Below are 27,512 nucleotides of genomic sequence, written 5' to 3'. Positions count from 1 at the left end.
TTTGTTGTTTTTGTTGCTTTGAGCGAGAAAGTATTATTTTTTCTTGAATAGAACATGCCCAGAAATTCGGTTTATGGTTTTCGGTACAATTGACGCATTTGAAATTTGCTATGGTTTCAGACAAGTGACCCTAGGGTGCGATTTATCACCACAGATTATACATTTGGAATCCAAATGACAATCTTTTGTGCCGTGCCCAACACCTTGGCATCTACGACCCTTTGTCAGATTTTGAATGTCTGCCGAAAGCTCAGTTCGAAAGTCTTTGAAGTCGAAGACCATCTATGTGTTACCGTTTTGGGATGCGGCTGCTCTCAGCCCCCGAGGATGATGTTAACCAGCTTCGGAAGGGAACTGGTTCAAAGCCCCAACGCCTGGTATACGCGTTCCGGGGTGGGCACGCAAGGCCTCTTTTGGTCCTCGGGTCCCAGGGTCGTCTTATGTTGTGGGGGAATTTCGGATCTGGGTTCAGGGAGCAAACCTGCCACGTGTGTAACAATACAATGTATATAATTTTTACTCACTCTTACAAAATTTTATCCTCTTCTAATTTCTTCGAACCCTTTCCTGCTGCTTCTTCGGTCGGCGTGGTAGCGGTAGGTGGTCGGAAAGTAGCGGGGAAACGATGGATTCTCAGCGTTGTCTTCTCGGGATTTCGTTCTCGGCTTCGACGTTCAGGTGATGGAGATCTTAATCTGGCCCACGGGCCACGCGGTCGTCCTTGATAATTATCGGGCGGAATGAAGGACTGAACTCGGTAGCACGGACCCGCGACGACAGCCTGTCGGATAACTCCTTTACGGTTAGTCGTACTGGATAAACCAGTCAGGGCGAAACAGGCACTTGCCGATCCTTTGCTCTTAACTAGCGTTATTAACACTGTGATCGGGGTTTTCTAAACCGGTCAGACCGTCCAAAACTTTATCACTTTCAATAAATTGCGGAATTCGATGTGTTCACTCCCACGGTCAGAACCCAAGAGAGCTTCTCACCCATCGCCAATACATCACCAGCCTATCTTTGTTCCACTTTCCATCTTTTCCGCTTCCTTTTCATTTTCCACCTTCTTTTTACCAACTCCGACAACCAAATTCTCTTACATTTTCCTACACCCCACAGCCAAAGAAACTCGCCCAATAGGGTTCTAAAATATCCTGTCTATCACTTATTCTCTGCTTTTCCGCTCACTTCTTATTGTTTCATTTATTGGTTTTTCCCCAAACACAGACACTCATTATACTTGCAATTGTAACTTAAACGGTTACAATCCGCTCGCGGTTGGTGGAAAAAGGACGTTTCCTCAAATGAAACTCCTTTTTTATAAACTTTACTAATACCTTGCGATCTAGCTGTTGTATCCACGCACCATCGCTTTTGTATCATATTACACGCTTAAAGCTCTACAAAAACAGAAAACTTCTTTCAGAATCATTACCACGAGTACCACTACCTCTTTCAACGAAAATACAAAAAGAAAACACTTCTCTTACTGCTAGTTTCGAACAAACAACGAACCTAAATTAAATCTATTATCTTTTTTCTTAACTTCTTTTCGCGCGCGACAGATCATTTGCAATCGATCAAGCTGACGTGCACCGACGAGAGACGCGTGTCCAACTAATATACCTAATCAAAATTATTTTATTTTGCTTTCCCTCAAACCGGCATGTCTCGGTTCCCGATCAACAGATGAAGTCCCGTACGATCAGTCCTACACTGAAAAAATATACTCCGTTGCATTCTGTGATCCCTAGTGAAACTGCTCGAATATTGAGATGAGTTGGGTCGACCCTATAATTTCCCTACTCTTCGGGATCCGAGTAAATTATTATTCGGATATCAATCATATTTCGCGAAGCAATCGTTATCAGTCGGAACGTCTTCCAACCTTAGTATAAGGATACCACTCGATCAGTGCGGATCACGATTGACGCGTTTACCGTGAGATACATTTGATGGCTCTTATACTCAATTATAGGTAAAGTAGTACCTGATATTGGTCTCGAAGGCCCCAAAGCAGAACCGAGCCCTAACACTCCGCGGAAAGTGTTTAAGATGAAAGCGGGAATCAGAATAGACGGTAAGTACTACATTCCTATTGTTCTAATATGAGCGGTGGTCATGAGTCCATTGTCACCACGTTTCTTTGTTCCCAATACGTCGTCGCTGCAGAGACCGGGAACGATAAAGTGCAATGGGCCGATGCCCTTCTAAAATTAAATACATTTATGTTTTTTTAGGAACTTTATGCGGGTTTCAATAGATTGGCCGGCCAAACCCCAATGTTACGGCCCGATGAGTCTGCCAATTCATACGAGGACGATCCATGTCGAGCTAGTACGGTGCAAGGTAAATATTGTGCACCCAATTTTGCATTGTAATGTTCATTCGCATTGGATTGCTTAGTATTGCGTTTATATACTTTGATTCCAACTTCGAATTGCTTCGCCGCCTTACGATGACGTAAGTTGTAATTGCGGGTGGATGTTTTATGCGCCTTGGCGAGATGTTTAGTCACAAGATCGAAAATTTTCGGGGCGTTTTCTTTAATCCGTGCCATACGTGCCTCTAAAGACTGTTCGTCGTCGTTTTGGAATTGATCATGGTCGGTTCCCTTTAATATTACTTCCTCCTCTCTTGTTACATAGAATGGACTAAAGCCTGTAGACGCGTGGACTGTCGAATTGAGTACCAACTCGATCTCGGACAATCGGGAGTCCCAAGACCGTTGATCTTCCCTAGCATAGGAACGCAGAGCAGTATTGATCGAGCGATTTACGCGTTCTACTGGATTCGCTTGGGAGTGGTATCTGGACGTAAGCCAGTGTTTCACTCCGAATTGATTCAGTAAAGCGCCGAATTCTTTCGATAAGAATGTGCTTGCGTTATCGGTTAAGAGGATCGATGGTATAGAGTTGCGGTAAAACCAATGGTCCCGTAAAACCGTTTTCAGGGTAACTACCGATATGCTCGGAAAGGCATGCAGTTGGGTCCATTTGCTAAATAAATCCATTATCACTAGGATATATTGTTTTCCAGATCGAGTTCTGGGCAAAGGACCGATATAATCCAGTGCTATATTCTGCCACGGGTGGCTGGAAATACGCATATCTCCCATTAATGGAACCGTGGGTACACTCGAAGGATTTATTTCCTTGCAGACGTTGCACTTTTGTACATGTGTACGGATATCGCTGGTCATTTTGGGCCAGAAATATTGTTGTCGGATTTTAGCTGTAGTTTTGTCAATGCCAATATGCATACAGTGATCATGAGCCGAAGTAATAATTAATTTTCTTGATTCTGGGCTTGGTATTACTTTCCAATCAAATCTAGGGTCAGAAATCTCGTTGGAAAATACGAATTTCATCAATTGATCATTCTGAATACGGAAGTCAGGATGATTTTCGGGACATTCCAAAACCTTTTGTTTCAGATTATTGAACCAATCTGAGTCAGATTTTGCCGAGATCGCGGCCACACTTCGGGAGAGGGCGTCTGGCACCACGTTATCCCTGCCACGACGATGCTGAATTGATAAGTCGTACTGTTGGAGAGTTAAGCTCCAACGGCTTAATCTAGATGACGTTTTCCACTTTGTGCGCATTATAAAAGTCAGTGCCGATGAATCCGTTACCAGCGTGAAGTGACTACCTTCAACGAACCCACGGAAGTGTTCAATCGACAGTAGAGCGGCCAGTCCCTCTTTCTCGGTGGCATGGTAGTTTCGCTCCGGTGTGGTCAACTTTTTCGAAAAGTATTCGATTACATATTCACGGTTATTGACGTTTTGTGTTAGGACACCCGCAATAGCATGATCGCTAGCTTCCGTATGAATGAGAAATTCAAAGTCGAAATCGGGGCTTCTTAGGATGGATGCGGTTATGAGCTTTTATTTTATATTTTAAAATGTCTCTTCTGCTGCCGGAGTCCATTTCAGGTTTTTTATGTTAGTTTTTAAATGTTCTGAAAAGGGGGCAGTGATACGACTAAAATCGGCTATAAATCGTCGATAATAGTTAGCCATACCCATGAATCGTCGTAGCTTTGTTACGGTAGTTGGGCGCTCATACTCAACATCAGGTCTGATCTTTTCGGGATTTGTCTGCAAACCCTGAGAAGACAGGATATATCCTAAGAAGGGAATTTCTGGCCGACAAAAATGGGATTTTTCCAGCTTAATAGATAAATTAGCTTCTCGTTAGCGTCTCGCTACTTCTTGGAGTAGTCGAATGTGCTCTTCAAACGTCTCTGTGACTATGACGATATCGTCTAAGTACACAAAGACGTTTGGCTCCAAGACACTCTGTCCCAAAACTCGGTTCATCAACCTCGCAACGGTAGCGGGGCTGTTTAAAAGCCCGAAAGGGATTCCTTTCCCTTGAACACTGAACGCACAGTATTTACGCGAAGCCCGGGACAAGGGAATTTGAAGGAAAGCTTCAGTGAGATCAATTGTACTCAAATACCGCGCCCGAGGTAGGCGACCCAGTATGCGTCCGGGGTGGGGAAGAGGATAACCATCACGGCTCGTTCGCTCGTTGAGTTTGCGGGCGTCAAGGCACAGTCGTATATCCCCGGATGTTTTCCGAATAAGAACGATGTTCAGCAACCAGTCGGAATTGGATTCTTCTATTATCCCTCGCGCTAGCAAACGATCGACTTCGGCAAAGAGGCCCTCTTGTATTTTTGGGGCAGTAGGGTAGGGATATTGGCGTACAGGTTTTTCAGACTTGTGTTGAAACATTATATTGATTTCATGTTCAATAAGGGGAGTGGTGTCCAATTTGTCTGGAGTCGCCACTTTAAAAGACTTTTTAACCTGCTCTAGCATTTGCTTTTGCGTGTCTGTCAAAACAACCTGTCCATCCAACTGTTCAGTTGAAGCTGATCTACTCGTAGCTAACGAACACGTGGCTACTGTAGGACGGATTCCAAAAGTCCGCCAGAAGTCTATTCCACAGATGAAATCATTCGTCAGTTCAGGAACAACCAACGTGGGTATGACTCGTGTTCGTCCTTCGAACGAATATGGAACGGATACTTCCCCAGCAATTGTTAATGAGTCGCCGCTGGCCGTCACGAGTTCGAGTGGTTCATTCAAGGGTCTTAGTCTTACGCCATGCAGTGTCTTAAATACCTTAGAGTTGAACATCGTACGATGACTTCCACTATCCAGCAGTGCACAAATAGAGATGTCAAAAAGCTTTAATTGTATGTGCGGACGGTCGTCGGTGCCATCAGGCGAAGTCAACGTAATTTTATTAACTTGTCTTGGTGAGCATTCATTATCGTTTTCGTGGGCGTTTGGACAGTAATGGTTCGGGAGTTCTGAGAGCAGACTTTGAAAAGAATTATGGAGGGGCGTATCTTGAGAATCCAACGACTTTAGGATTCCCTTTGAGAGTTTTTTTACAATAGGGCACGATTTGAACTCGACTCCTGGAAAAGCGCACACCTTACAATAAAATCTTCTCGGCAAAGGACACTCGCCTACATTATGGTCCTATAGGCAATTGAAACATTCGCCGTTGATAGGAGGTTTATAATTACTCACCAATTTAGCAAATGCATCTGTTCTATTAGGTCCACTTTTTGCGGGCTCATTTGATTTAATCTTAGATGTCCCCGGGTTTGGCTATTTCTGATCTATGTTTCGAGGTCGATCCTAAAACTTTTGCTTTGTGTATTTACTCTGCTCATTTGGTTTCATGTTTGGTTTTTGTTGGTTTGTGAAATGTTCTGGAGTACTGTTCATTGTTACCCTTGGGGTTATAGTGGGTGGCAATGACGCAGGATTCCTTTTCCTGGGTACCGAATACTCTGGCGAAAGCAGATGAGTCGGCTGCGTCTAGGTCATTTCCTAGTGACACTAGTCCCGTCAGTGTAGTGATTTGTTTTGCCACGAGTAACTTTCTGTAGTCGTATCTCAAGTTCATTTTCAAAACTTCGAGCTTGTCAATATCAGCCATTGGCTGTGACGTGCTTCTAAATAACTTCTCCATCTGTAGATAATACTGCTGAAATGTCTCGTTACGCTGTTGGCGATTTTGATATATTTTAACACGCAAAACCACATCTAAGTCAGGGTGACGAAAGGCCGAACGAAGTTGGACAACCAGATCCATCCAATTCGCTAGACGGTGTTGGCTTCTCATAGCTGTATACCAGTTCAAAGCTGGCCCATCGAAAAGATGAATTGCCGAATCAAACAGGTCAGCCACGGAAACATGCTCAGAGATTGCTAGCTGAGTCACGTTGTCCAGAAACTCATTCATTCCTAGTCCCTGATCATCAGTTTTATATTTTTGAATTTTCCATTGCGAAACGGGAACCACTTTACGAGCTTGAGTTTCAAAGCGGTGAGGATTAATTGGTGGAATTTCCAGAGGTCGAAAGTCGTATGGAACGAATTGTGAAATTTGAGTAGTGGGAGGGTTTGCGAACGAAGCGGCCGAGTTTGCCAACGGGTTAAACAATATCCGATCTGGTTCGGCCCATGGGGTATATTGCGCAGAGGGTCTACCCATGAGAAAATTGTGCCGTGTCGCGGGTGGTTTAGGAAGGCCATAATTAGATGAAAACTGGGTGCTTTCTAGTGGAGGGCTTTTTGGAGGAAGGTTATAGGGCTGATTAATAACATATTCGCTGCTACATTTTGGTTTAAGTGGGGGAAATGATATGCTCTGACTCACAGCGGTAGTTACTATACAGGGAACTGAGAGAAGGGCGCGGACGCCGTCGATAAAATCTACTCTGTTACTCGAGTGATTTTTCCCATGACAAGCGGATGCTGACAATGGAGTGTCGTGCAAAATGTCTGAAATTGCGTTATCTTTTAGTAGCGGTGATGCGGAACGAGATACTGGACGTAAATCCACTTTCAAGTCCTTCAACTCGCTAGATAAGTTTTTGAATAAGTCCCCGATTTCTCTCATGGCAGAGATGAAATCTTCCTTAGTAACATATTTTGGTTTTATATGTTTTGGGATTGCCCCAAGTTTAGCGGGTAAAGTTTTATTTCTCGGTGCAGTGCAGTTGATTGCGAATCGCCACTGCTAGAGGAAAAAAATATTCGGAAAACAATTGGAGAACTTTTGTATATTCTTCTTTACTTCTCGCCTGCACATCTTCACTGCTATGATTTTTAATCAGGACCATTCGATGTCCCAAATGGAGCAATCTTGCTTTGCAACGGTGGCTGTTATTGTCTTGGGAGGATAGAATTTGGACGATTTCAATTAACCCATTATATCCTAGAGTATGAAATTTCATACGCAGAACTATCAATCGTTTAACGCGTATTTACTGCAGAATTTTGGTATCTAACTGCTTTATTATTGCACTAATGGGATCATTACACCTCATATTTCATTGTGAAACAAGACAACTGCCATTTTCTATAATTTTGTTTACATTTTTGAACCGTGTATAGTTGGGGCAAATGGCGGCTGAAAAGTAAGCAATACATTTAATTGAATTTTATTTTTGGAATTCGTGCTAATAATTCCATTATGTGACAAAACGTTCCTACAAATGTAAAAGAAGTGTTGTCTATCAGAAAATCCGAAGAAATATGTCAAACAACTTAAAATGTGTTGTTTTACATTTCTTATAAAAGAAATGTATAGAATTCGCTCAAACTTTCAAGATTTTTTTCGAGGCCCGGAGGGCCGAGTCTTATATACCAATCGACTCGGCTCGACGATTTGGGACAATGTCTGTGTGTGTGTCTGTGTGTGTGTGTGTATGTAACGGACAAATTCGCATTCGTGTTTCTCAGCAATGGCTGAACCGATCTTATCCAAACTAATTTTAAATGAAAGAACTAAAAACAGTATGAACGCTATTAATTTGTTTTTGATTCTGATGTTTAGTTTCCAAGATATGAATGTTTGAATGCGTAAAAATGGCGTTTTTTGCAGTTTTTTTGAATTATCTGCCGAAAATGACAATATAGAATAGCAATTTATATGTTTTTAGACAGCTTTAACGAATACCTTTCGAACAAGCTACAGATTGTTGAAATCGGACTATTATCAAAAGAGATATTTAACATTAAATGCGGACGAAAGATTTTTATCATTTCCCATTGCCAGAAATATGACCAAAAACATGTAATCTATTTTTGACGCCAAAACGGCTTATTTTAGGTCAATAGTATCTTCGGTGAATTTAATGGAGGCAATATGCCCTTTCTTTTGGTATTGTGCTTTTGCTGATTAATCCCCCTATGAGTGAGATATTTTTCAAAATTTTCTTGGAAGTGATTATATCGAAATGATGCCTTCAGCAAATTTGTAGCTCTTACTTTTGCAACTAACTTTACTGAAGACTTCAAATATCTATTTTGAATACTTTAAAAGTTATGGCTTGTTGTTTGTGGATTACTCTTTGTCGCCTATTTATTGTTCAATATAGTAATAATCCATTGAAATAAGCCAAACATTATTTCGATAAAACGAATTTTGTATTTCATTTTTCTATCTACAACCGCTAGAAATAATCACCGAACACTTCCAAGTTGTCTGGAAGGAACTTGATAACTTATCAGTGCAAAAATGTTCATTTGTGCGAATCTTCTGACTGCAATTTTTCTAATTCATGACCATCGGATCGATCTGAAACATATTGGAAAATGAAAAGCGAAATAACTAACTCCAAGCAACGGCTTAGCCAAAAGAAGGTTTTGGGGTTTAACACCATACAACGCCCCCCCCCCCCCCCACCACACCAACAAAAAAAAATTGGATTGAAGTTGAAAATTTATTGATGCAGACTGATTTAATTCAATATTACAATAACAATTATCTGATCCGTACATTGATATTCTGTTGTTGCAAACATCATGAGGACTTTTGATAAATTGTCGGAATGGGGTCCTGATATGTAACTGATCTTTTGGTCTTGATTTCACAGTTGTCTAATTGCATCAATATCAAAATCCTGCCTGAAAACATTCCAATAGAAAATTCCAGAGTTCTGTTTTCAATCATGATCCTCAGATTTCTTTTCAAATTGAGCTCGTTTTTGTAGAGATGTACTGTAATAAGGGTCTTTATTTAATAGGAAGCGAAGTAAAAATTGATTTAATGTCTATGAAACATAGAACTGCGCACCAAAAAATGCATAACTTTCAACATTTGCTAAAAATGTTTTTGCCTTTCTCATTCACTCTAAAATTCGTCAATCTAATCCCGACCGGGTGGGCCGAGTGTCATATGCCAATCGACTCAGTTCATCGAGATCGGAAAATGTCTGTGTGTATGTATGTGTGTATGTGGAAAAATATGTGACCTCTGTTTCTCAGAGATGGCTGGATCGATTTGCACAAAGTTAGTCTCAAATGAAAGGTACAACCTTCCCATCGGCTGCAATTGATTTTTTATTGATTGGACTTCCGGTTCCGGAGTTACGAGTTGAAGAGTGCAATCACACAGCAAATTCCCATATAAACTGAAATGAAAAATTTTCAAAATCAAATTTGTATTTTTGATGCCAAATGACTTTATAATGCATGAAACATCGAGATTTGATGTAAACTTGAAAAAAATAATGTTTGACAAAAATTGATTTTTTTGGACTTTGGTACATTTTTGCCTTTCTTTTTTTTATTTCGATTATAGAGGTTTTAACCTTAAGGTCATTTGCCTCTTCGGGTTTGAAAAATCTCTTGTGAAAAATTTCGAACCCTATGTGCGGGGTCGGGACTCGAACCCAGGTGCGCTGCGTACAAGGCAATCGATTTACCAACTACGCCACGCCCACCCCCTTTTGCCTTTCTCATACAGAAAGGTTATGCAATCAATCTAAAAATCGTCAATCATACCGGCCCGGAGGGAGTATGCAGTGAGTGGTTGCTACTTTAAAAATAAAACTAGTTTAAAATTTCTTAACAAGTTGAAAATTTTCGGCAGGACCCGGACCTCCCGGATCTTACTATGTGATACTGAAACATCGCTTGAAACCAGCGGCGGTCAAGCGATGTTTCAGTATCACATAGTATCTCAAGATCGTGGCTGTCGATCCATTGTATGTATGTGCAAATCGTACTGAACATGAAATATTCACTTCCACCATTTTATTGAACATAACCATCGTAGTCTGGACAAGTGAGACAAGCACAATTGCACCACTAGGTGGATTAAAACAAGTTTATATTTTGGGAATGCGTCGAGTTGAGACGCAAACGTAATATGATTAATAACGAGGATAACACTTTCCGAATGTAGAGAGAAATTTATGAAACATGACGATTTCCATTCGATTCTAGCAGGTCCTGATCGATTTTGATGACAATTTGATTTTTGTTGTATGACCAATTATATGTATAGGTCAAATGTTCGAAAACAGTAATTTAAGGTCAAGATAACATCATTTTTAAACCGCCAATTTCGGAGGTTTAGTATCTTCGATGAGTTTTACAAACGTTAAACAGCGCATCATTTGATAAAATAATTTTGGCGGTATATCGTCCAAGAAGTATTTATGGTGAATTTTCTCAGGTTAATATTCATGACTACAATAAAGTCTCAACAAATTCGCTAAAATCACGAACTCTGTTACTATTTTCTGAAAAATTAATTCTGCATAATTTTAAAACTTCAAAAATTACGGTTTCGGAATTATGCCGTTTGGACAGTTAGATCGATTTTCACCAAACCCCCACCAATTGTAAAATTGGTATTGTAAAAAAAACGTAAGGGCGATACTTCAATGCTGATAGGTGGGACCGAAAAAGTAAACAATCGTCAAAGGGGCAATACTATCATTTTGTCAATTTCAATAGCAAACACAAATTTTAATTTAATAATTTCAAATACTTCATGAAGTTTTGGGTTTCGATCACTGAATCATGCAATCTAGGATGTAAAAAACACAATAATTCTTAAATAGGAAATAAAACCAAGTCTGGAAATATTCACTGTTGATTTTCTTTGAATGGTGTCACTGCTAGTGTCGCTTTTTTCCAGAAAAAGCGTTGATTTTTAGGTCTCAGTCGCGTTGGAAATTTGAGTAAAGTAGAAAATTCATTTCGATTCAAAAAAAAATCAATTTTTTGGCTCAGTACAATATACATAACCCCTTTAGGAAAATTCAGTTTTCCCACCACAATGCATTGATTTAGGAATTTAGATATTTTATTAACAGAGCATTAGCAATAATTCGTTTGTATGTCTATTTTATGGGCCATTTTTCGCTTTCCTATTGATTTGGTTTGAGATTTCTAGCACTGATGTTGTCCTATGCTGATTTGAGCGATTCTCTGTGTCCTGCCACAATCCCATGTAGTATGTGTTATCAAAAACATCGCGAAGCATCAAGTTTTAAATGTTCTCATACGATATAATATCAGAAGAGAGTGATAAGAGTTATAAGAAATGTCTCATCACACTGTTAGGTGGATTAAAAGCGTTTTTATTTAAGCGTACGAATTTTTTTGCGCGAGATATTTTCTTTCTCAAAACCATTTTAAGTGGTGATTTTATTTTTCCCATAATCTTTGATACATTTTTTGGTGGAATTGAAGATATCACTGCATTTGGCTCACTTTTTAAAACCCCTGGGTTATAATGGGTTAAATTGTCCTGCAAGCTTTGAGATCCAGCTCTGGATCTATATCGTAGTGGATGAGGAACTCATGACCTGCTTTTTCTTCTTGTAGGATCTGACTCAACCGACGCCGACGTTTGCAACGCGATTGATCGTCGGGGATTACTATATCGCGAAGGAGCAGCTCATAGTCGAGCTCACCCGGAGCAAGATGATCGACGCGCATGGTACGGTATAACGAATAAAGATCTGGTCCGGAAAATCTCGGCATTTTGATTAAAAACTATAAGCCACTACCGAGTACATTAACACAAGTGAATAAATGTCTGAATGGTGGTGGACGTGACGCGGGTTGATCTAACTAAGAACGTCGTACTATCCGAAACCCCAGTAGTTTTGTGTTTTTTTGCACTTGAATCACCTCAATCTACTCCGTCAGAAACATACGAATGGTACTCGATCCAAATTTCTTAAAGAATCTTTCTGTTTTATTTTCCTGGATTCACCAGCTATATCAGAGGAATTATTCTAACTTACACCAACCACGTGGAAAAAAACTAATTGAATTTGAGCGGAAAATGCAATATTCGCGAAAACTCCCCCACAACTAGAAAGAAGAAATATTCTACGAATATTTCTTCTTCTCCTAGGAAACGTAATCAAATTTTAGTTGGGCGCCAAATGTTACCGTTTTGGGACGCGGCTGCTCTCAGCCCCCGAGTATGATGTTAACCAGCTCCGGAAGGGAACTGGTTCAAAGCCCCAACGCCTGGTATACGCGTTCCGGGGTGGGCACGCAAGGCCTCTTTTGGTCCTCGGGTCCCAGGGTCGTCTTATGTTGTGGGGGAATTTCGGATCTGGGTTCAGGGAGCAAACCTGCCACGTGTGTAACAATACAATGTATATAATTTACTCACTCTTACAAAATTTTATCCTCTTCTAATTTCTTCGAACCCTTTCCTGCTGCTTCTTCGGTCGGCGTGGTAGCGGTAGGTGGTCGGAAAGTAGCGGGGAAACGATGGATTCTCAGCGTTGTCTTCTCGGGATTTCGTTCTCGGCTTCGACGTTCAGGTGATGGAGATCTTAATCTGGCCCACGGTCCACGCGGTCGTCCTTGATAATTATCGGGCGGAATGAAGGACTGCACTCGGCAGCACGGACCCGCGACGACAGCCTGTCGGATGACTCCTTTACGGTTAGCCGTACTGGATAAACCAGTCAGGGCGAAACAGGCACTTGCCGATCCTTTGCTCTTAACTGGCGTTATTAACACTGTGATCGGGGCTTTACAACCGGTCAGACCGTCCAAAACTTTATCACTTTCAATTAATAGTGGAATTCGATGTGTTCAGTCCCACGGTCAGAACCCAAGAGAGCTTCTCGCCCATCGCCAACACATCACCAGCCTATCTTTGTTCCACTTTCCATCTTTTCCGCTTCCTTTTCATTTTCCACCTTCTTTTTACCAACTCCGACAATCAAATTCTCCTACATTTTCCTACACCCCACAGCCAAAGAAACTCGCCCAATAGGGTTCTAAAATATCCTGTCTATCACCTATTCTCTGCTTTTCCACTCACTTCTTATAGTTTCATTTATTGGTTTTTCCCCAAACACAGACACTCATTATACTTGCATTTGTAGCTTAAACGGTTACAGCTGTTATCGGCGGAGCAGATTGCGTTTTCTTCTCATTGGAATTACGCACAATGCGAGGAAATTTACAAATTTCTTTAGCTTCACATTCGGATAAAACATCGAATAAGTTGCTGCAATCAATTGGATTTTCGAGTGGGGAAGTTAACCGTTTTCGTTTATTTTTAATATTTGGCACACGGCCTTTGTGGGAGGACCCAGAAATGTTGGAAGAATTAATTGTTTCTTTGGGATGAATAATTCTTGAAAAATGTTTGTCTTAAAAAGACTGATTGAGTAGAAAAAGTAGATAGTCTTGAGAAAGACTGATTGTCAAAAAATATAGATAGTCTCGAGAAAGACTGATCGAGCGAAAATATAGGTAGTCTTGAGAAAGACTTGCTGTTGAAAAACTCCAGGAAAACCAGGAGCTATCAAGATTTGTGACCAGATTAAATAAAGGTTCAAGCCGCTATGAGGTCATGTCCACCATTATACACATCAAAAGACCTTTTTCACACGACGACGATAAGACTACTGGAAGAGCAAATACGCAATTTGGATACACATGGCTATTTAAATATTAGGAGCAGCTAGCTCCGGAATTGATGCTAAAATGGTCAGGTGTTTGTGTATGTGTGTGTAAGACCTATCTTATCTCCCACTATCTGGCAGCGGTTTGCAGAAAAAATATATTTGCATGCATTTATATACATGCATGCAAATAACTTGATTCCAGGATTTAGGTAGGTTCAAGCTCAATTGATTTTCCGATTACCCATTTCAAACTGTGTTCCGAGGTAATCGTTCCATGAACCAGCCCCGCCTTAATGTAATGTTTGTATCAAATGGATTTTAACTTTACAATAAGATTTTCGATTCCTTACATGCGGTAAGAAATCGACACGTATTTAGTTGAATATAATATAATTGATATATAAATTTGAATATGTTTATAGAAAAATATACCAGTTTCATAACAGTTTTTGCAACCGGCTGAGACGGTTGTGCCTCCAGCTGGAAAGTTTTGTTCTCGAGAGAACGGCCGAGTGCGAGACGCTATGTGCGTTTGTGAAGTGGGAAAGAGTGACCAGTTTGTTAAGTGAGAGTCGACAGTTAATACGTCGGAGGCGTGATCAACGGCATCCTCGACAAGTGGTGTTTTGACAGCAAACCACGGTAGACGAATTTGCCAATCAGGACAACAAGTGACACCGAAAAGTGTCGCATCGACAGTGGGGTTTTCATTTGTCTACCGCAGTGGTGGAAACGGAGAGAGTGCGCTTGTGGTGGTGATATCGACGAGCAGCTTAACCGGAGAGTGTTTGGAAGTGATGCAGGCAGGTCTATTCCTCTACTGAAGAAGCAACGCGACGAAGAAGGACAGCAAGTGTCACATTGCCAAACAACGGGCACCAAGTTTACAACGACATACACACGAGGTGTGTTCTACCGGTGTTGATCTTCATCACACAGATAGCAGTTTTTCTTGCTAGGTAAAATGGATGACGAGATGGGAGAACGAGTAACTGACCCTCCTCTTAAGCCTTCTGCTGAAAATGTAAAGCCGATTAGAATTAAAATTTACCCGGAGTCGTCAACGGGATCATGGATTGTATTTATTAGGCGTAAAGTAAAGGCGCTAAATATCATCCAAATTTCAAAAGATTTGACTTCGCGATTCTCGGATGTCAAAAAGATCGTCAAAGTTAATAAAGATAAAAGACGCATTGTCGTTGGCAGTCTCAAACAAGCCAATGCATTTGCTTCTTGCGAGCTTTTTACGCGTGAATATATTCCTTCAAAGGAAATTGAAATTGATGGGGTCATCACAGAATCGAGTTTGACTGTTGATGACTTAATTAAACATGGGGTTGGTCGCTTCAAATACACCATACTTAAAGACGTAACGATACTTGTATCACACGAAGGAGATAAAAAAGTTTATCGACTGTCAGACTCGTTTCGAGTGACTTTCACTGGGTCTGCGCTGCCCAACTATGTCATTATCGATAAGATTCGTCTCCCTGGTCGCCTTTTTATCCCTCGTGTAATAAATTGCCTTAATTGTAAACAGCTTGGCCACACAGCCATCTTCTGTTCCAATAAGGCACCGTGTGGCAAATGTGGGGGTTCTCATCAAGAGGATACATGCAATAAAATTTCAGAAAAATGTTTAATGTGCGGAGAGAACCCACATGAGCTCCTTACATGTCCCATTTATAAATTGCGCGAGGATAAAATTGAACGATCCTTGAAGGAGAAGTCTAAGCGCTCCTATGCAGAAATGTTAAAAATGCTACTCCGAAACCCCATTCCTCCTACTCCTAAATCTTCCTAGAAAACACTTACACATCTCTATTTTCGAAACAGTCTGACTCTGACGCAGCATGCGAAGGCACATCATTTGTTTTACCTGGAGGTTCCAGAAAAAGAAAACAATTTTATTTTCCTAAACTGCTAAGAAAGTGCCTTTAAATTTCTCCTCTAATAGATAAACTGCGCCCAAAACCAAAAAAAAATCCGATTCAAAACCGAACTCAATTCCGCCCGGTTTTGGGAATGTACAATCCAAACAGAACACCATTACTGGAAATAATAAAACTTCGACTTCTTCTGAGCCTCAACCGGTGGTAGGATTATTGAATTTTTTTGAAATTGTTGATTGGATTTTTAAAACCTTCAATATTTCTGAACCACTAAATAGTATAATTTCAGCTTTCCTCCCAACAATTAGAACATTTTTAGAGCAACTGATTGCTCAATGGCCCATCCTTGCAGCAATTATATCTTTCGATGGATAAATCAACTCCTAAGGTGAAAGACTCCATCACTGTTTTACAGTGGAATTGCAGAAGTATCATACCTAAAATTGATTTGTCAACAGTTTTTTCGGCATTTAATTAGCAAGGGACTGGAAGGTGAAGTATATTTTTCAATATTTAGAGCCATAGTACTCAAGGGAGAGCAAGGTGTTGAAGGGAGAAAGTTTAGAAAAGCGTGGTAGGATCATATATGCAAGCTTAGAGCTCACCGGCGACTTAACCTTTTGTCTGCTGCCGTAGGAGTCAGGGTCTTTTGGCATTAGAAAGGCGAATCACCTGAGTCTACGGCATGTCCGGACAAGCGTAAAGTAACTTGTTACTTCATGCTGTCGGAACCGAGGGTCGGTGGTTTTTCTTGATAATCACTGTGAAGATCCTTGAATACTCCATACTTTTGTATTTTTATATGAAAGATCGTTCAATTCTACACAATACCTCCAAACATATTTTTGAGTCAGATCTAGAGGTTTCGGATATAATTTTTTGAAAATAAAAAATCTATGTATACACCCCACAATGTGGGGCCCACATGCATGGAAACCATGAAACCGCATGGTAGGTGTGAATAAAGAAATCTATGATCTACTTACAAGCTGGGTACAATATTTGTTTCAACCTGGGGGCTGTCCATTAACCACATAGAAAAAAGTTTAGACATTGCAGACCCTCGCGTTCAAAATATTTTTACCGAGCGTCATCTTTGGTTAGAAATTCCACTTCAATAAAAATGCTGGTGGTTTTAAAAGGGTCATATTTCGGAATTATTTATTTTTGTATCAAAAATTCAGAAGAAGCATGAAGAGAAATAAGTAAAATATTTTTATAACTTTATTCGTTTATTCTTTAGCTATAATTTAATACATATTTCTTCCGTCGAAAATACCAAATACCGTTTGACAATAATATAGTTTTAATTTTGAGGCTTAAAACTATGGAATGACTGTCTTCCCGAAATTTGCTTCACACGTGTATAACGATTTTTTAACTTTTTCCATTTTATTGTATTCGGATTCCGAAAAAAACGGATAGGGGCTTGAAAATAGCCCAATTATAAAGTTCTTGGGCTGTTGTTATATGATGACCTTGCAAATTCAATCTGGTGAAGAATCTGCCTGACCTAGCAAAAAGACGCTTGTTGAATTTATTCAACATGTTTCTGGAGCAGAACATTGTCCCGCGTGACTGGAGACAAGTGAGAGTTATCGCCATTCCAAAATCGTGAAAACCAGCCTCCGACCATAACTCGTATCGACCGATTGCAATGCTATCCTGCATCAGGAAATTGTCAAAAAAAAAATCCTATGACGTTTCGACAACTGGGTTGAGGCGAACGGCTTGCTCACAGATACCCGAAAGTTTGGTTTTCGGAGAGGAAAGGGAACGAATGACTGCCTGGCGCTACTTTCGAAATCCAACTCGCTTACGCAAAAAAAGAACAAATGGCGTCTGTGTTCTTATACATAAAAGGAGCATTCGATTCAGTCTCCATTGATGTTCTCTCGAAGAAACTACATCAATGTGGTCTTTCACCGATATTAATTAATTATTTATACAATTTATTGTCAGAAAAGCACATGCATTTTTCATATGGCGATTAGGCGAAATTCAGAATAAGTTACTATAATTGTTATGTGAATGACATTGATCATTATATTGTCAGCCCATGCACTCTAAGACAACTTGCAGATGATGGTGGGTGTGGTTTCTGCCACAGAACCAAAAGCTATAAATTTACAACAACAATTGCAGGATAGCTTGGATAATGTATCAATTTGGGCTTTAAAGCTGAACATTGATTTCTCTACGGAGAAAACAGAGTTGGTAGTTTTCTCAAGGAAGCGTGATCCAGCTCAGTTTCAGCTTCAGTTGGTTGGTAGAACGTCAGCCCAAGTCCTGACTTTCAAATACCTTGGAATTTGGTTCGATTCTAAAGGCACATGGGAAGGCTACATTAGGTATCTAATAACAAAATGCCATCAAAGGATAAATTTTCTGCGAACAATAACTGGATCATGGTGGAGTTCTCATCCAAGTGACCTGATTGTATCAAACAAAAATACTTTCAGTAATGGAATATGGGTGCATCTGTTTCCGTTCAGCTACGAACACTCACATTATTAAACTGGAACGGATACAGTATCGTTGTTTATGAATCGCCTTAGGTTTAATGCAGTCGACCCATACGATGAGTCTTGAAGTACTAGCGCGAGTTCTTCCTTTAAAAGACCGATTCTGGGATCTCTCCTCTCGTTTACCTATTCGATGTGAGGTTATTGAAAATTTTGTGGGCGGTAATTGAAAATTTTGAAAGACTTGTCGAGTTTCAACTCCAAACCAGATTCATGACAGTGTATGTCAATCACATGTCACAAGAAATAGCGCCTGCTAGGTATGTTCCCGCATACATCAATATACTAGATACTCCTGAATCCACTTTATTCTTCGACACGTCCATGCAAGTGAAGACTCGTGGAATTCCGGATCATCTACGCTCGCTGGAGATCCTTAAAATATTCACAAGTAAATACCAACACATAGACTGTCATAAAATTTTGTACACTAATGGGTCACGAATCAGTGAAGCCACTGGTTTCGGTATTTTCAACAATAGTTTTCCATTTTCTCTCAAACTTGCAGAACCCGCCTCTGTTTATATAGCGTAACTAGCAGCAGTTCACTATAGTTTGCAAATAATTAACACTTTACCCCCGAAGCATTACTTTATCCTCACTGATAGTCTCAGCACAATTGCAGCTCGACGCTCAAAGAGGATTGATAATCACGATCCATTCTTTTTGGGGAAGATACGAGAATTTCTGAGTAACTTAATAAGAAAATGTTATCAATTTACCCTAGTGTGGGTCCCCACCCATAGCTCTATTTCGGGCAATGAGAAAGCTGATAATTTAGCCAAGATTGGAGCACTAGATGGTAAAATATATGAAAGACCCATCGCCTACAATGAATTTTAAAGTGCTTCTCGTCAGAGAACGCTTGCTAGTCGGCAAACATCTTGGGACAATGGAGATCTGGGACGATAGCTACACTCAATTATCCCCAAAATATCAATGAAGGCATGGTTCAAAGGATTGGTTGTAAGTCGGGACTTCATCCGTGTGATGTCTAGGCTCATGTCCAATCATTATACTTTAGATGCGCATCTCCGTCGTATTGTACTCGCAGAGGGTAATCATTGTGCTTGTGGAGAGGGTTACCACGACATTGAGCATGTTGTTTGGTCCTGAAGCCAGATCACAATTAATATATTCTTTACAAGTCCGAGGAAGACCAATCCATGTTCCTGTTAGAGACATGCTGGCGTATCGCGATACTCTATACATGGAACTTATCAATCATTTTCTTAAAACAGCGTCTGTCGAAATTTAATTAAACTCATCTCCTCATGCTTTCATCCAAGGCTAATCATTTACCAATTAAAGTGTCCTAGAATATTCAGTTTTGTTTTAAGTTCAGACAATAACAGAAAAAAGTAAATAAATACACTGCAAAATACAAGATCATTATGAAATACAAGAATGTAAGGAAAAACCTGTATTAATCCAATTGTGCCTTTCTCAATCATGAACACGATAATTTTTTAATTGCTTATATTTATTAAAAGCTTTCAAATGTATACATTACAATTTTATTATACATGACTTGACAACTATATACAAGAAAAGAAATCATTATTCGAGTTCTAAAATTTTGTAAAAGAAAAAAGAGCCACGGTAATATTAAATCGAAAAAAGTCGGTTTTCAGAGCAATTGCAATACCTTTCTATTGAGAAAGGCAAAAAGGTGCGAAATCAGCAAATTCCTAAACAGTCGATCTTAATGAAATTTTTTTTGAGGTAACATAAAATCTCGACGTTTCATGCATTTTAAAGATGTTTGACATCAAAAATACGATTCGATTTCTGAAATTTCATGGGATCCCCCCTTGAAAAAAAAAAATCTAAAATTTTGTAAAAGAAAAAGAGCAACGGCAATATTAAATTGCAAAAAGTCGGGTTTCAGAGCAATTGCAATACCTTTCTATTGAGAAAGGCAAAAAGGTGCCAAATCAGCAAAGTCCTAAAAAGTCGATCTTAATGAAATTTTTTTTTTTCGAGATGACATAAAATCTCGATGTTTCATGCATTTTAAAGATGTTTGACATCAAAAATACGAATTCGATTTCTGAATTTTCATGGGATCTCTCCCTTGAAAAAAAAATTTTGAGTTCCGGCTTATATGGGAATTATATATGTGACCGGACGATTTAGTCTATATTTCCGGAACCATATAAGCAATGCGTACGGAATTTTAGACATCTGTGAGGAAAATATAGCTATCATTTGGGACTAAGTTTGTGGGAATCAGCCCAACCATTTACGGAAAACTGATGTGAGTTCGTTAATTTTGAAAGATGACCGCTTTTCCCGGGCACTTCCGGAATGGTGGAGCAGGATTTCTGTTTGGGTCGGGATTACCTTCTTATTTTGCAGATCTCGTTTTCGGGAGCAGCGAATCGTCGGCGGGATGGCAGCACTCAACTTTCTTCTGCTTTTAGCAGCCTATGTATTTCAGGAACAACGGATCATCGTCAGGAGCAATCAACGGGTAAGTAACCTTTCTTCTTTCAGGAACAGCGGTCATCGACGCGACGGGAGCAACCAAATTTCTTCGTTCACCAGCGCTTCTTTTCAGGAACAGCGGATCACCAATGGTAGCAGCAAAAGGGTAAGTTCACGAGTAATTAGAACAGCGTGCAGGTACGGGTAAATCAGTGTCTTATTAATGGCGATAAATACCACCCCTAATTTATTTTTTGGGGATTTCTGCACTTAGTTCAATTCGATACGTTTATAGTCACTCAATTGAATCTCTCAAATTAGTTTATTTAGACGAGTGTCAAAATCGGTACGAAACGTTGTGATTGTTCGTCTAGTGGGTTGTAACTATTAAACTGTACTTTATTTTCTTCTTACTGCTATTTATGTACTTACTGTTCGGAAACAGTCAAAGTACAACTATTTTAATTTAACGTGAAAAGATGTTTCCGTAAAATGTAAATAAAGCAGCATAAATCTTACTGCCTAAGGTTTGCATACTGCTAGCAATAACGGTGGGATTGAAAATACGTATGGCTGCCATGCTGTCTGAAATAACTCTACGGTAGACACTGTGCTGTCTCTACACTGAACCGAACAGTGGTCAATGTAGTCTACGAAAGTTTGGTTGGCCGTCGGTGACCTAATTTGAGTTGTTTGAGAGACATTTTAGCAAATTTTTTACCTTTTTTGCTTTCATCGGAGTATCGGTTTGAATCGGAATTTGCTTTATGACCGCACGCCAACACGGAAGTCGGATCAGGATGAAATTTATGTGACTGTTATTCTGAATTTAGATACTTCCGCCGGGGCTTCCAGAACCGATGATGGTGGCCAATGTGGCCAAAGAGACTTTGAATGGCTGTTAATAACTTTTCTCAGCAAATTTTCGCAAACTTACAATGTTCCACGAATGTGTTCAGTAGAAGAATACCTTTTGAAATATATATATATATATATATATATATATATATATATATATATATATATATATATATATATATATATATATATATATATATATATATATATATATATATATATATATATATATATATATATATATATATATATATATATATATATATATATATATATATATATATATATATATATATATATATATATATATATATATATATATATATATATATATATATATATATATATATATATATATATATATATATATATATATATATATATATATATATATATATATATATATATATATATATATATATATATATATATATATATATATATATATATATATATATATATATATATATATATATATATATATATATATATATATATATATATATATATATATATATATATATATATATATATATATATATATATATATATATATATATATATATATATATATATATATATATATATATATATATATATATATATATATATATATATATATATATATATATATATATATATATATATATATATATAGCGAAACATCTTTCAATGTGCAACTCCTGGTAATCCTAAAGTGTTTATTGTTCAATACGGGCGCCGGCCAGGCCCGAACGTAGATCGCGGAAGGAAAGGGAAGGAATTGTAAGTCCGATTCATGCTTTTGCTAGAGGCCGTATATACTACTGCGCACTCCACAAATATCACAGGAGGAGGATATTTTATTAGTAAGAGTATAGAAGTTGGATCTACTTCTTCTTTACCAACGCCAGAGAGGTGACTTCACTATCTGGACTAGATATCGATCAAACAAAGTCATAGACCAGGGACCAACGGCTTTACTTCCCTTCCGAAGGAAGACGTGACCACAGATTTTTTCACCTCAGAAAAATCACAACGACCTCGGCTGGAATTGAACCCAGGCAACTGGAATGAGTGGCGGTCACGCTTACCACTCAACCACCGGCGCCGTCTACAAGTTGTTCTGATATTTTACATCCAGAAACTTGAACTTTATCGATGTGCACAATGGAATGACTTTTGTTGATATATCGTATTATATACATTTAGTCGACCAATGTAGCTGTCGAATTTTTGGAATGGACAGTCACAGAGCATTACAATTAACGTTTCTGGAAGTAGACTTCAGCCAGGCGTTTGCTGGGTGCTAACCTGAGTGTATTACAAACCTTTACCTTTCAGAGTGAGCGACCAATCTCAAAAGTGAAGATATATTTTAATATAGAGGGCTAAGCTGAGAGAGACAGAGAGGAAGTAATACTGAAACTGAAAAAAATATTTCTAAAAATAGTTTTTGTAATAATTTCTCAAAAATCTGTACATCAGTAGCGTCTGGCTCAAATGGCACGTTCCCCATATTGATCGGAGATTTGTGCCGGATTGGCCGCTTCTATTCGTATTTTTCCATATTCAATTGATAGTGCAACTGTTCCCCTAAATGTGAACGTTTTTACATTAAAAATGGATTCACTGTATCAAAAGATATAACCAAAATTATGCAACAAAGTCGTCCGAGTGTTTGAAGGGCTGATAAATAGATGTGGCTATGATTTTTTCTTTATTTTCCATATTTCTGCTGTAATTTTATTTTGCCAATCAGTAACTTATAAATGTGACTTTGAATTCTGTATTTCTTTAAATAACCAGTGAACTCAATGAGTAGCTACCCGTAGCTACCTACCACAAAATTGTAGTAAGAACTACTTTTATTCATACGAAATTTACTGTTTGTAGCAAGTTCGAAATATGTAGTGTAGTAAAGTATCGTTTATTCATACGAAGACATTCCAATATGTAGTATTTACTACCAAATGTAGTCTACTCAAACTTACTACTTTTTATTCATAAGACCCATTGTCTCAATTTTTTGAGCTGAGTTCGTAGGCCTTGGAAGAAGTTAGAGCAAATCCTGTACATTTCATATAAAAGATATATAAAATGCTTCGGAAAAACGTTGATTATCCCCATTTGGGCGCCTGAAATTTACTTGTAATATGCAAATAATCCATGAAAAATTACAGTTGATGTATGTCATTACTTACTTTAACTCCTGAGCAATAGCAGCTATTTGCTCAACGCGATCTTGATGTGCGGCCAAATCCGATTCAAAAGCTTCATGTTTTTTCTTTTGCGCCTTGAGCTCATTGAGTTTGCAATTACGATAATCTTGCGATTGTAGCATTTCCTCTTTACCCTTTGTCCACTCTTCGTGCGTATCCGCTTTGTGTTTGAACTTTTGAGCCAAATGTTCCAATCGTTCTAAGCGCATGGTTTCAGCCAAAAGCCATTCCTCAAAGGCTTTCTCCGCATGCTCCAAATCCTTCCAAGAGTTTGTAATATCGGACACCATTTTTCCTTCGGTTGGCATGTAGGCTGGGCGATTCGAAAGGCGCAATTTTGTCTGGAGCGTATTGAAATTTGTTTCCAACTTCGCTTTTTGTTCAACGCGTGGTGGCTTATGTTTGCGTCGGTATGTTCTATACTCTTCCAATTTTTTTTGAACTGCTGCAAGGGTACTATCCGATTGTCTGGAGCTCAACCATGGCATCGTGCGACGAATCCATTCTAGAAGCTGAAGTACAAATAACAATCAATTTGACCGTAAATTGACATAACGACGTACACTTCCAGCAATATGAAAAAAATGTGTACCAATATACAAATCCAATTCCAATTAAATATAATGTGCATGTATATAAGTTTGGGTTTGTTCTCGGTTGTGAAACAATCATCACAACTCACTTGCTTGTCGCTTCATCCAGTTACGTTCGTATTTGCTTTTGTGCACCCGAGCGGAAGGAAAAAACTGCGGAATACTAAATTTAGGTATCAATACCAACGACTGTTTACCACAATATGGTATTAATGGGCAAATATAAGAGGTAAAATACCAAAAAAAAAAAAAATAACCCAGACATGTTCTACAAATAACTATTTGATAATGAAACAAGTTATTATAATACCTGAATAATAATAAAACATTTTTCAACCTTCCAATAACTCACTCTATGGAGGTATTCAATAAGGTATTGGTTTGGTATTTGTAAAAATAACTGGAATACATAAATAATACTAAAATAAAGTATTATACCTCATTGAGGTATTAAGCAGGTATTGAAAAATGTTTCTTCAATACCTGCTTAATACCTCAATGAGGTATAATAATCAATTAATACTAAGTTTTGGTATGAATACCAAAAAATAGTATGCTCAGGTTATTGCCCAGTTATTTTCTCCTGGTCGGGTGATGTAATTAAATATAGTATTTTTTACTAAATACTTCACAACAATGAATTTTTTATTGTGACCAAAAACAGTATTGCATATTTTACAAAGGTATCCCGATCATCAATAATAGATGATCCAATCGATATTTATTAACGAAGCACTCTTTTATCTTGCAATTTAAAAAAAACGGAGAAATCCGCCGTACAGTTTTAGAATCGAATGTGGCAATTAAGACCTTTAGTTAATTCCAAATTAACAAATGAGTATAAAAGAGTTGTTCCAAGTAATTCATGGGCGAGAACAAGAATGAAATCAGACGGAATTAAATGATCAAAAAGAAACTAAGGCAAATCAGTCTTGAACGACTTTCCGGGAACGTCATATCGTCGCTGTTGTGCTATCTTATGACAAGCGCCATTTAGTACATTTCGAGAAAAACGATTTTTAAGGACATGCTGAATAGAGTCACAAGGTGGCAGCTAAAATGGCTCCCGTCGTTTTTGCTTCTTCTTTTTATTTTATCGTCAAAATCAAAACATTGCATGGGCGCGCAAGATAAAATCGTTAGTAACTTAACTGTCTTATCTCAGATTGCTTAGAAATTGTATCACTGTATGTAAGCATGTTAGCACATGCTGATGAATAGATTTTCTTCGCGAAATTTTGATTCGTTTGGGAAATTTGTACCTTTTAATTTTTCAAAACAAATGATACACGTGGTACAAAAATCAGTCAGCTGATTGCTGAACGATACGTTTGTGTGCGTGCCATCTCCTATCGGTATAGTACATTCTAGCCGCACACAGATGCTGAACGTAACGTGTATTTTTGGCGATAATCAAGCTGATACCAGTTGTAATAGTAATAATGGCTATTGAAAAATCTCGAACGAAATCGATGGCCTAAAACGGAAGCTATTGTAAAAAAAACGTAAGGGCGATACCTCAATGGTGATACGTGGGACTGTAAAAGTAAACAATCGCCAAAAAGGCGATACAGTCGTGATTCGCTGGTTGGGTCACAGCCTTGTCCAACTAACAAATTTGATTCGCTAGTTGGACTGACTGACAAATGTCAAAAACTCTCCAAAGAAGATGTTAGCAGTGTAACTGCATCTGTTCACATCTCTAAATATTGTCAGATTGTTTTTCAAAGTAAATTTGACATGAGATTTTGACGTTCGAATTCTTTTTAGTTGAACAATGGTCCAACTAGCGGAGGTCCAGTTAAAAAGTGTCCCACCAGCGAATCACGACTGTACTATCATTTAGTCGATTTATATAGTCAAAACAAAATGTAATTCAATCATTTTGAATACTTTATGCAGTTTTGAGTTTCGATCACAGATTCATGCAATCTATGATGCAAAAAGCAATAGCTTTTAAATACATATTAAAACCAAATCTGAAAATATTCACTGTTGATTTTCTTTGAATGGTGTCACTGTTAGTATCGCCCTTTTCAAGAAAAGCGTTGAGTTATTTTTGGTTACAGTGTTGCCAAATATACTATATTCACAATTTAAAACTTAAACTGCACTTTTCTCACAATTCGTGTATTTTTGTTTTGAAAATGATTACACCATTGTGTTTCTCTCTCAAAACATCCTATACATCAAGACAACTTGAGCCAATCGTTAGACAGTGTCATTTGAAGCAAAAAATTCAAAATTTCTCAACACGTTACTCGCTATACTCAGTAACCAAGCAAAATGTCAAAATTCTGAAAACGCCACTTTGTAGAGATTTTTAAAACAAATGATGTGGTATATCTAATTCTACCCCAAAATGGCGTTTGTCATAAGCCATAAGTCAAAAGCGACGATATATTTTCTCTTACTTACATCACTTGCCAGCCGCTCATACTCTTCCATAAGCTTTTCATTTTCTTGGTTAACCTTCAGAACCTTACAAATTCGGTTGGCAGCAGTTTCAGCCTATTAAAATGATAAAAAAAACATTATATAGTTCATAATATTTCAGCTAAGTTATCAAACATTCACTAGAAAAAATAGCGTTTCAGGTTATTATTTGAAACAATTGCAGAGGTTAAAATAGACAGACCTTTTGTGCACCACTGAAGCAATGATAGTACGATGACACATAGGTCATGATAGCCCGTTCATCTGGCATTGCGGTATTCTGCAGATCTACAGGAACGATCAGTGAATTAAAGGCAAAACACACAACAATTTAAAAATAAAGCAAACACACAATATTAAATTAAGAATTTACTTAATTTTAGTGGATTTCGAAATAAGAGGCTAATACTTGTTATTAGATCATAAAACACAAAAATGCCTTATTGAATGTGAATTGCGGAATAAGCAGAAAAACGCTGGGAAATGCGTATCTTATATATTTTAGGAGGTTATACGTAGTCAGAAGTTCGAAATAAGCATTTTTACAGGTATTATCCAGGGAATATATTTGGTAATTTCGGGAGAGATGCCGCGTCAGGTGAGATGCCGCACTCTCTGTATCTCGTATATAGAGTCACTTTTGTATGGTAATATGATATTGTAAGGTTGTCTTTCGAAGAATGCAATGGTGATGTAAAATAATCCATATTATTAACTTACGAAAATTTTATTAATGATTATGTGCATCCAGTTGCATCACGGAGTGCCAAAAAAATTTTCAGTATCACATTAAAATTTCGTTTTTTAAATTGTTCAATTTTTTGTGGTAAATCATGTATCGGTTGAATAGAT

The 27,512-nt window shown here is 38.3% G+C and overlaps 1 protein-coding gene across 1 annotated transcript; it reads right to left on the bottom strand.

Moving 5' to 3' along the window:
- Positions 1-23,594: 23,594 nt before the first annotated feature.
- LOC131683170 (alpha-actinin, sarcomeric-like) lies at positions 23,595-27,007 on the bottom strand. The gene is made up of 3 exons (XM_058965005.1): positions 26,863-27,007; positions 26,643-26,735; positions 23,595-24,143 (listed from the first exon to the last, which is right to left on the bottom strand). The coding sequence occupies exons 1-3, from the start codon at positions 26,929-26,931 to the stop codon at positions 23,610-23,612; spliced, it is 696 nt and encodes a 231-aa protein (XP_058820988.1). The 5' UTR covers positions 26,932-27,007; the 3' UTR covers positions 23,595-23,609.
- Positions 27,008-27,512: the final 505 nt, after the last annotated feature.

This window comes from Topomyia yanbarensis, chromosome 2 (genome assembly GCF_030247195.1).
Source record: "Topomyia yanbarensis strain Yona2022 chromosome 2, ASM3024719v1, whole genome shotgun sequence".
Taxonomy (NCBI): domain Eukaryota; kingdom Metazoa; phylum Arthropoda; class Insecta; order Diptera; family Culicidae; genus Topomyia; species Topomyia yanbarensis.
The sequence above is the reverse complement of the archived record's forward strand: the minus strand, read 5'-3'. Positions and strand labels throughout refer to the sequence as shown.

Coding starts and splice junctions, on each gene's coding strand:
- LOC131683170 (XM_058965005.1), bottom strand. CDS start 26,931: ATGCCAGATGAACGGGCTATCATGACCTATGTGTCATCGTACTATCAT. Junction 26,736..26,862: donor GCTTCAGTGGTGCACAAAAG/GTCTGTCTATTT, acceptor TCATTTTAATAG/GCTGAAACTGCTGCCAACCG. Junction 24,144..26,642: donor ATGAGCGGCTGGCAAGTGAT/GTAAGTAAGAGA, acceptor TTTGTACTTCAG/CTTCTAGAATGGATTCGTCG.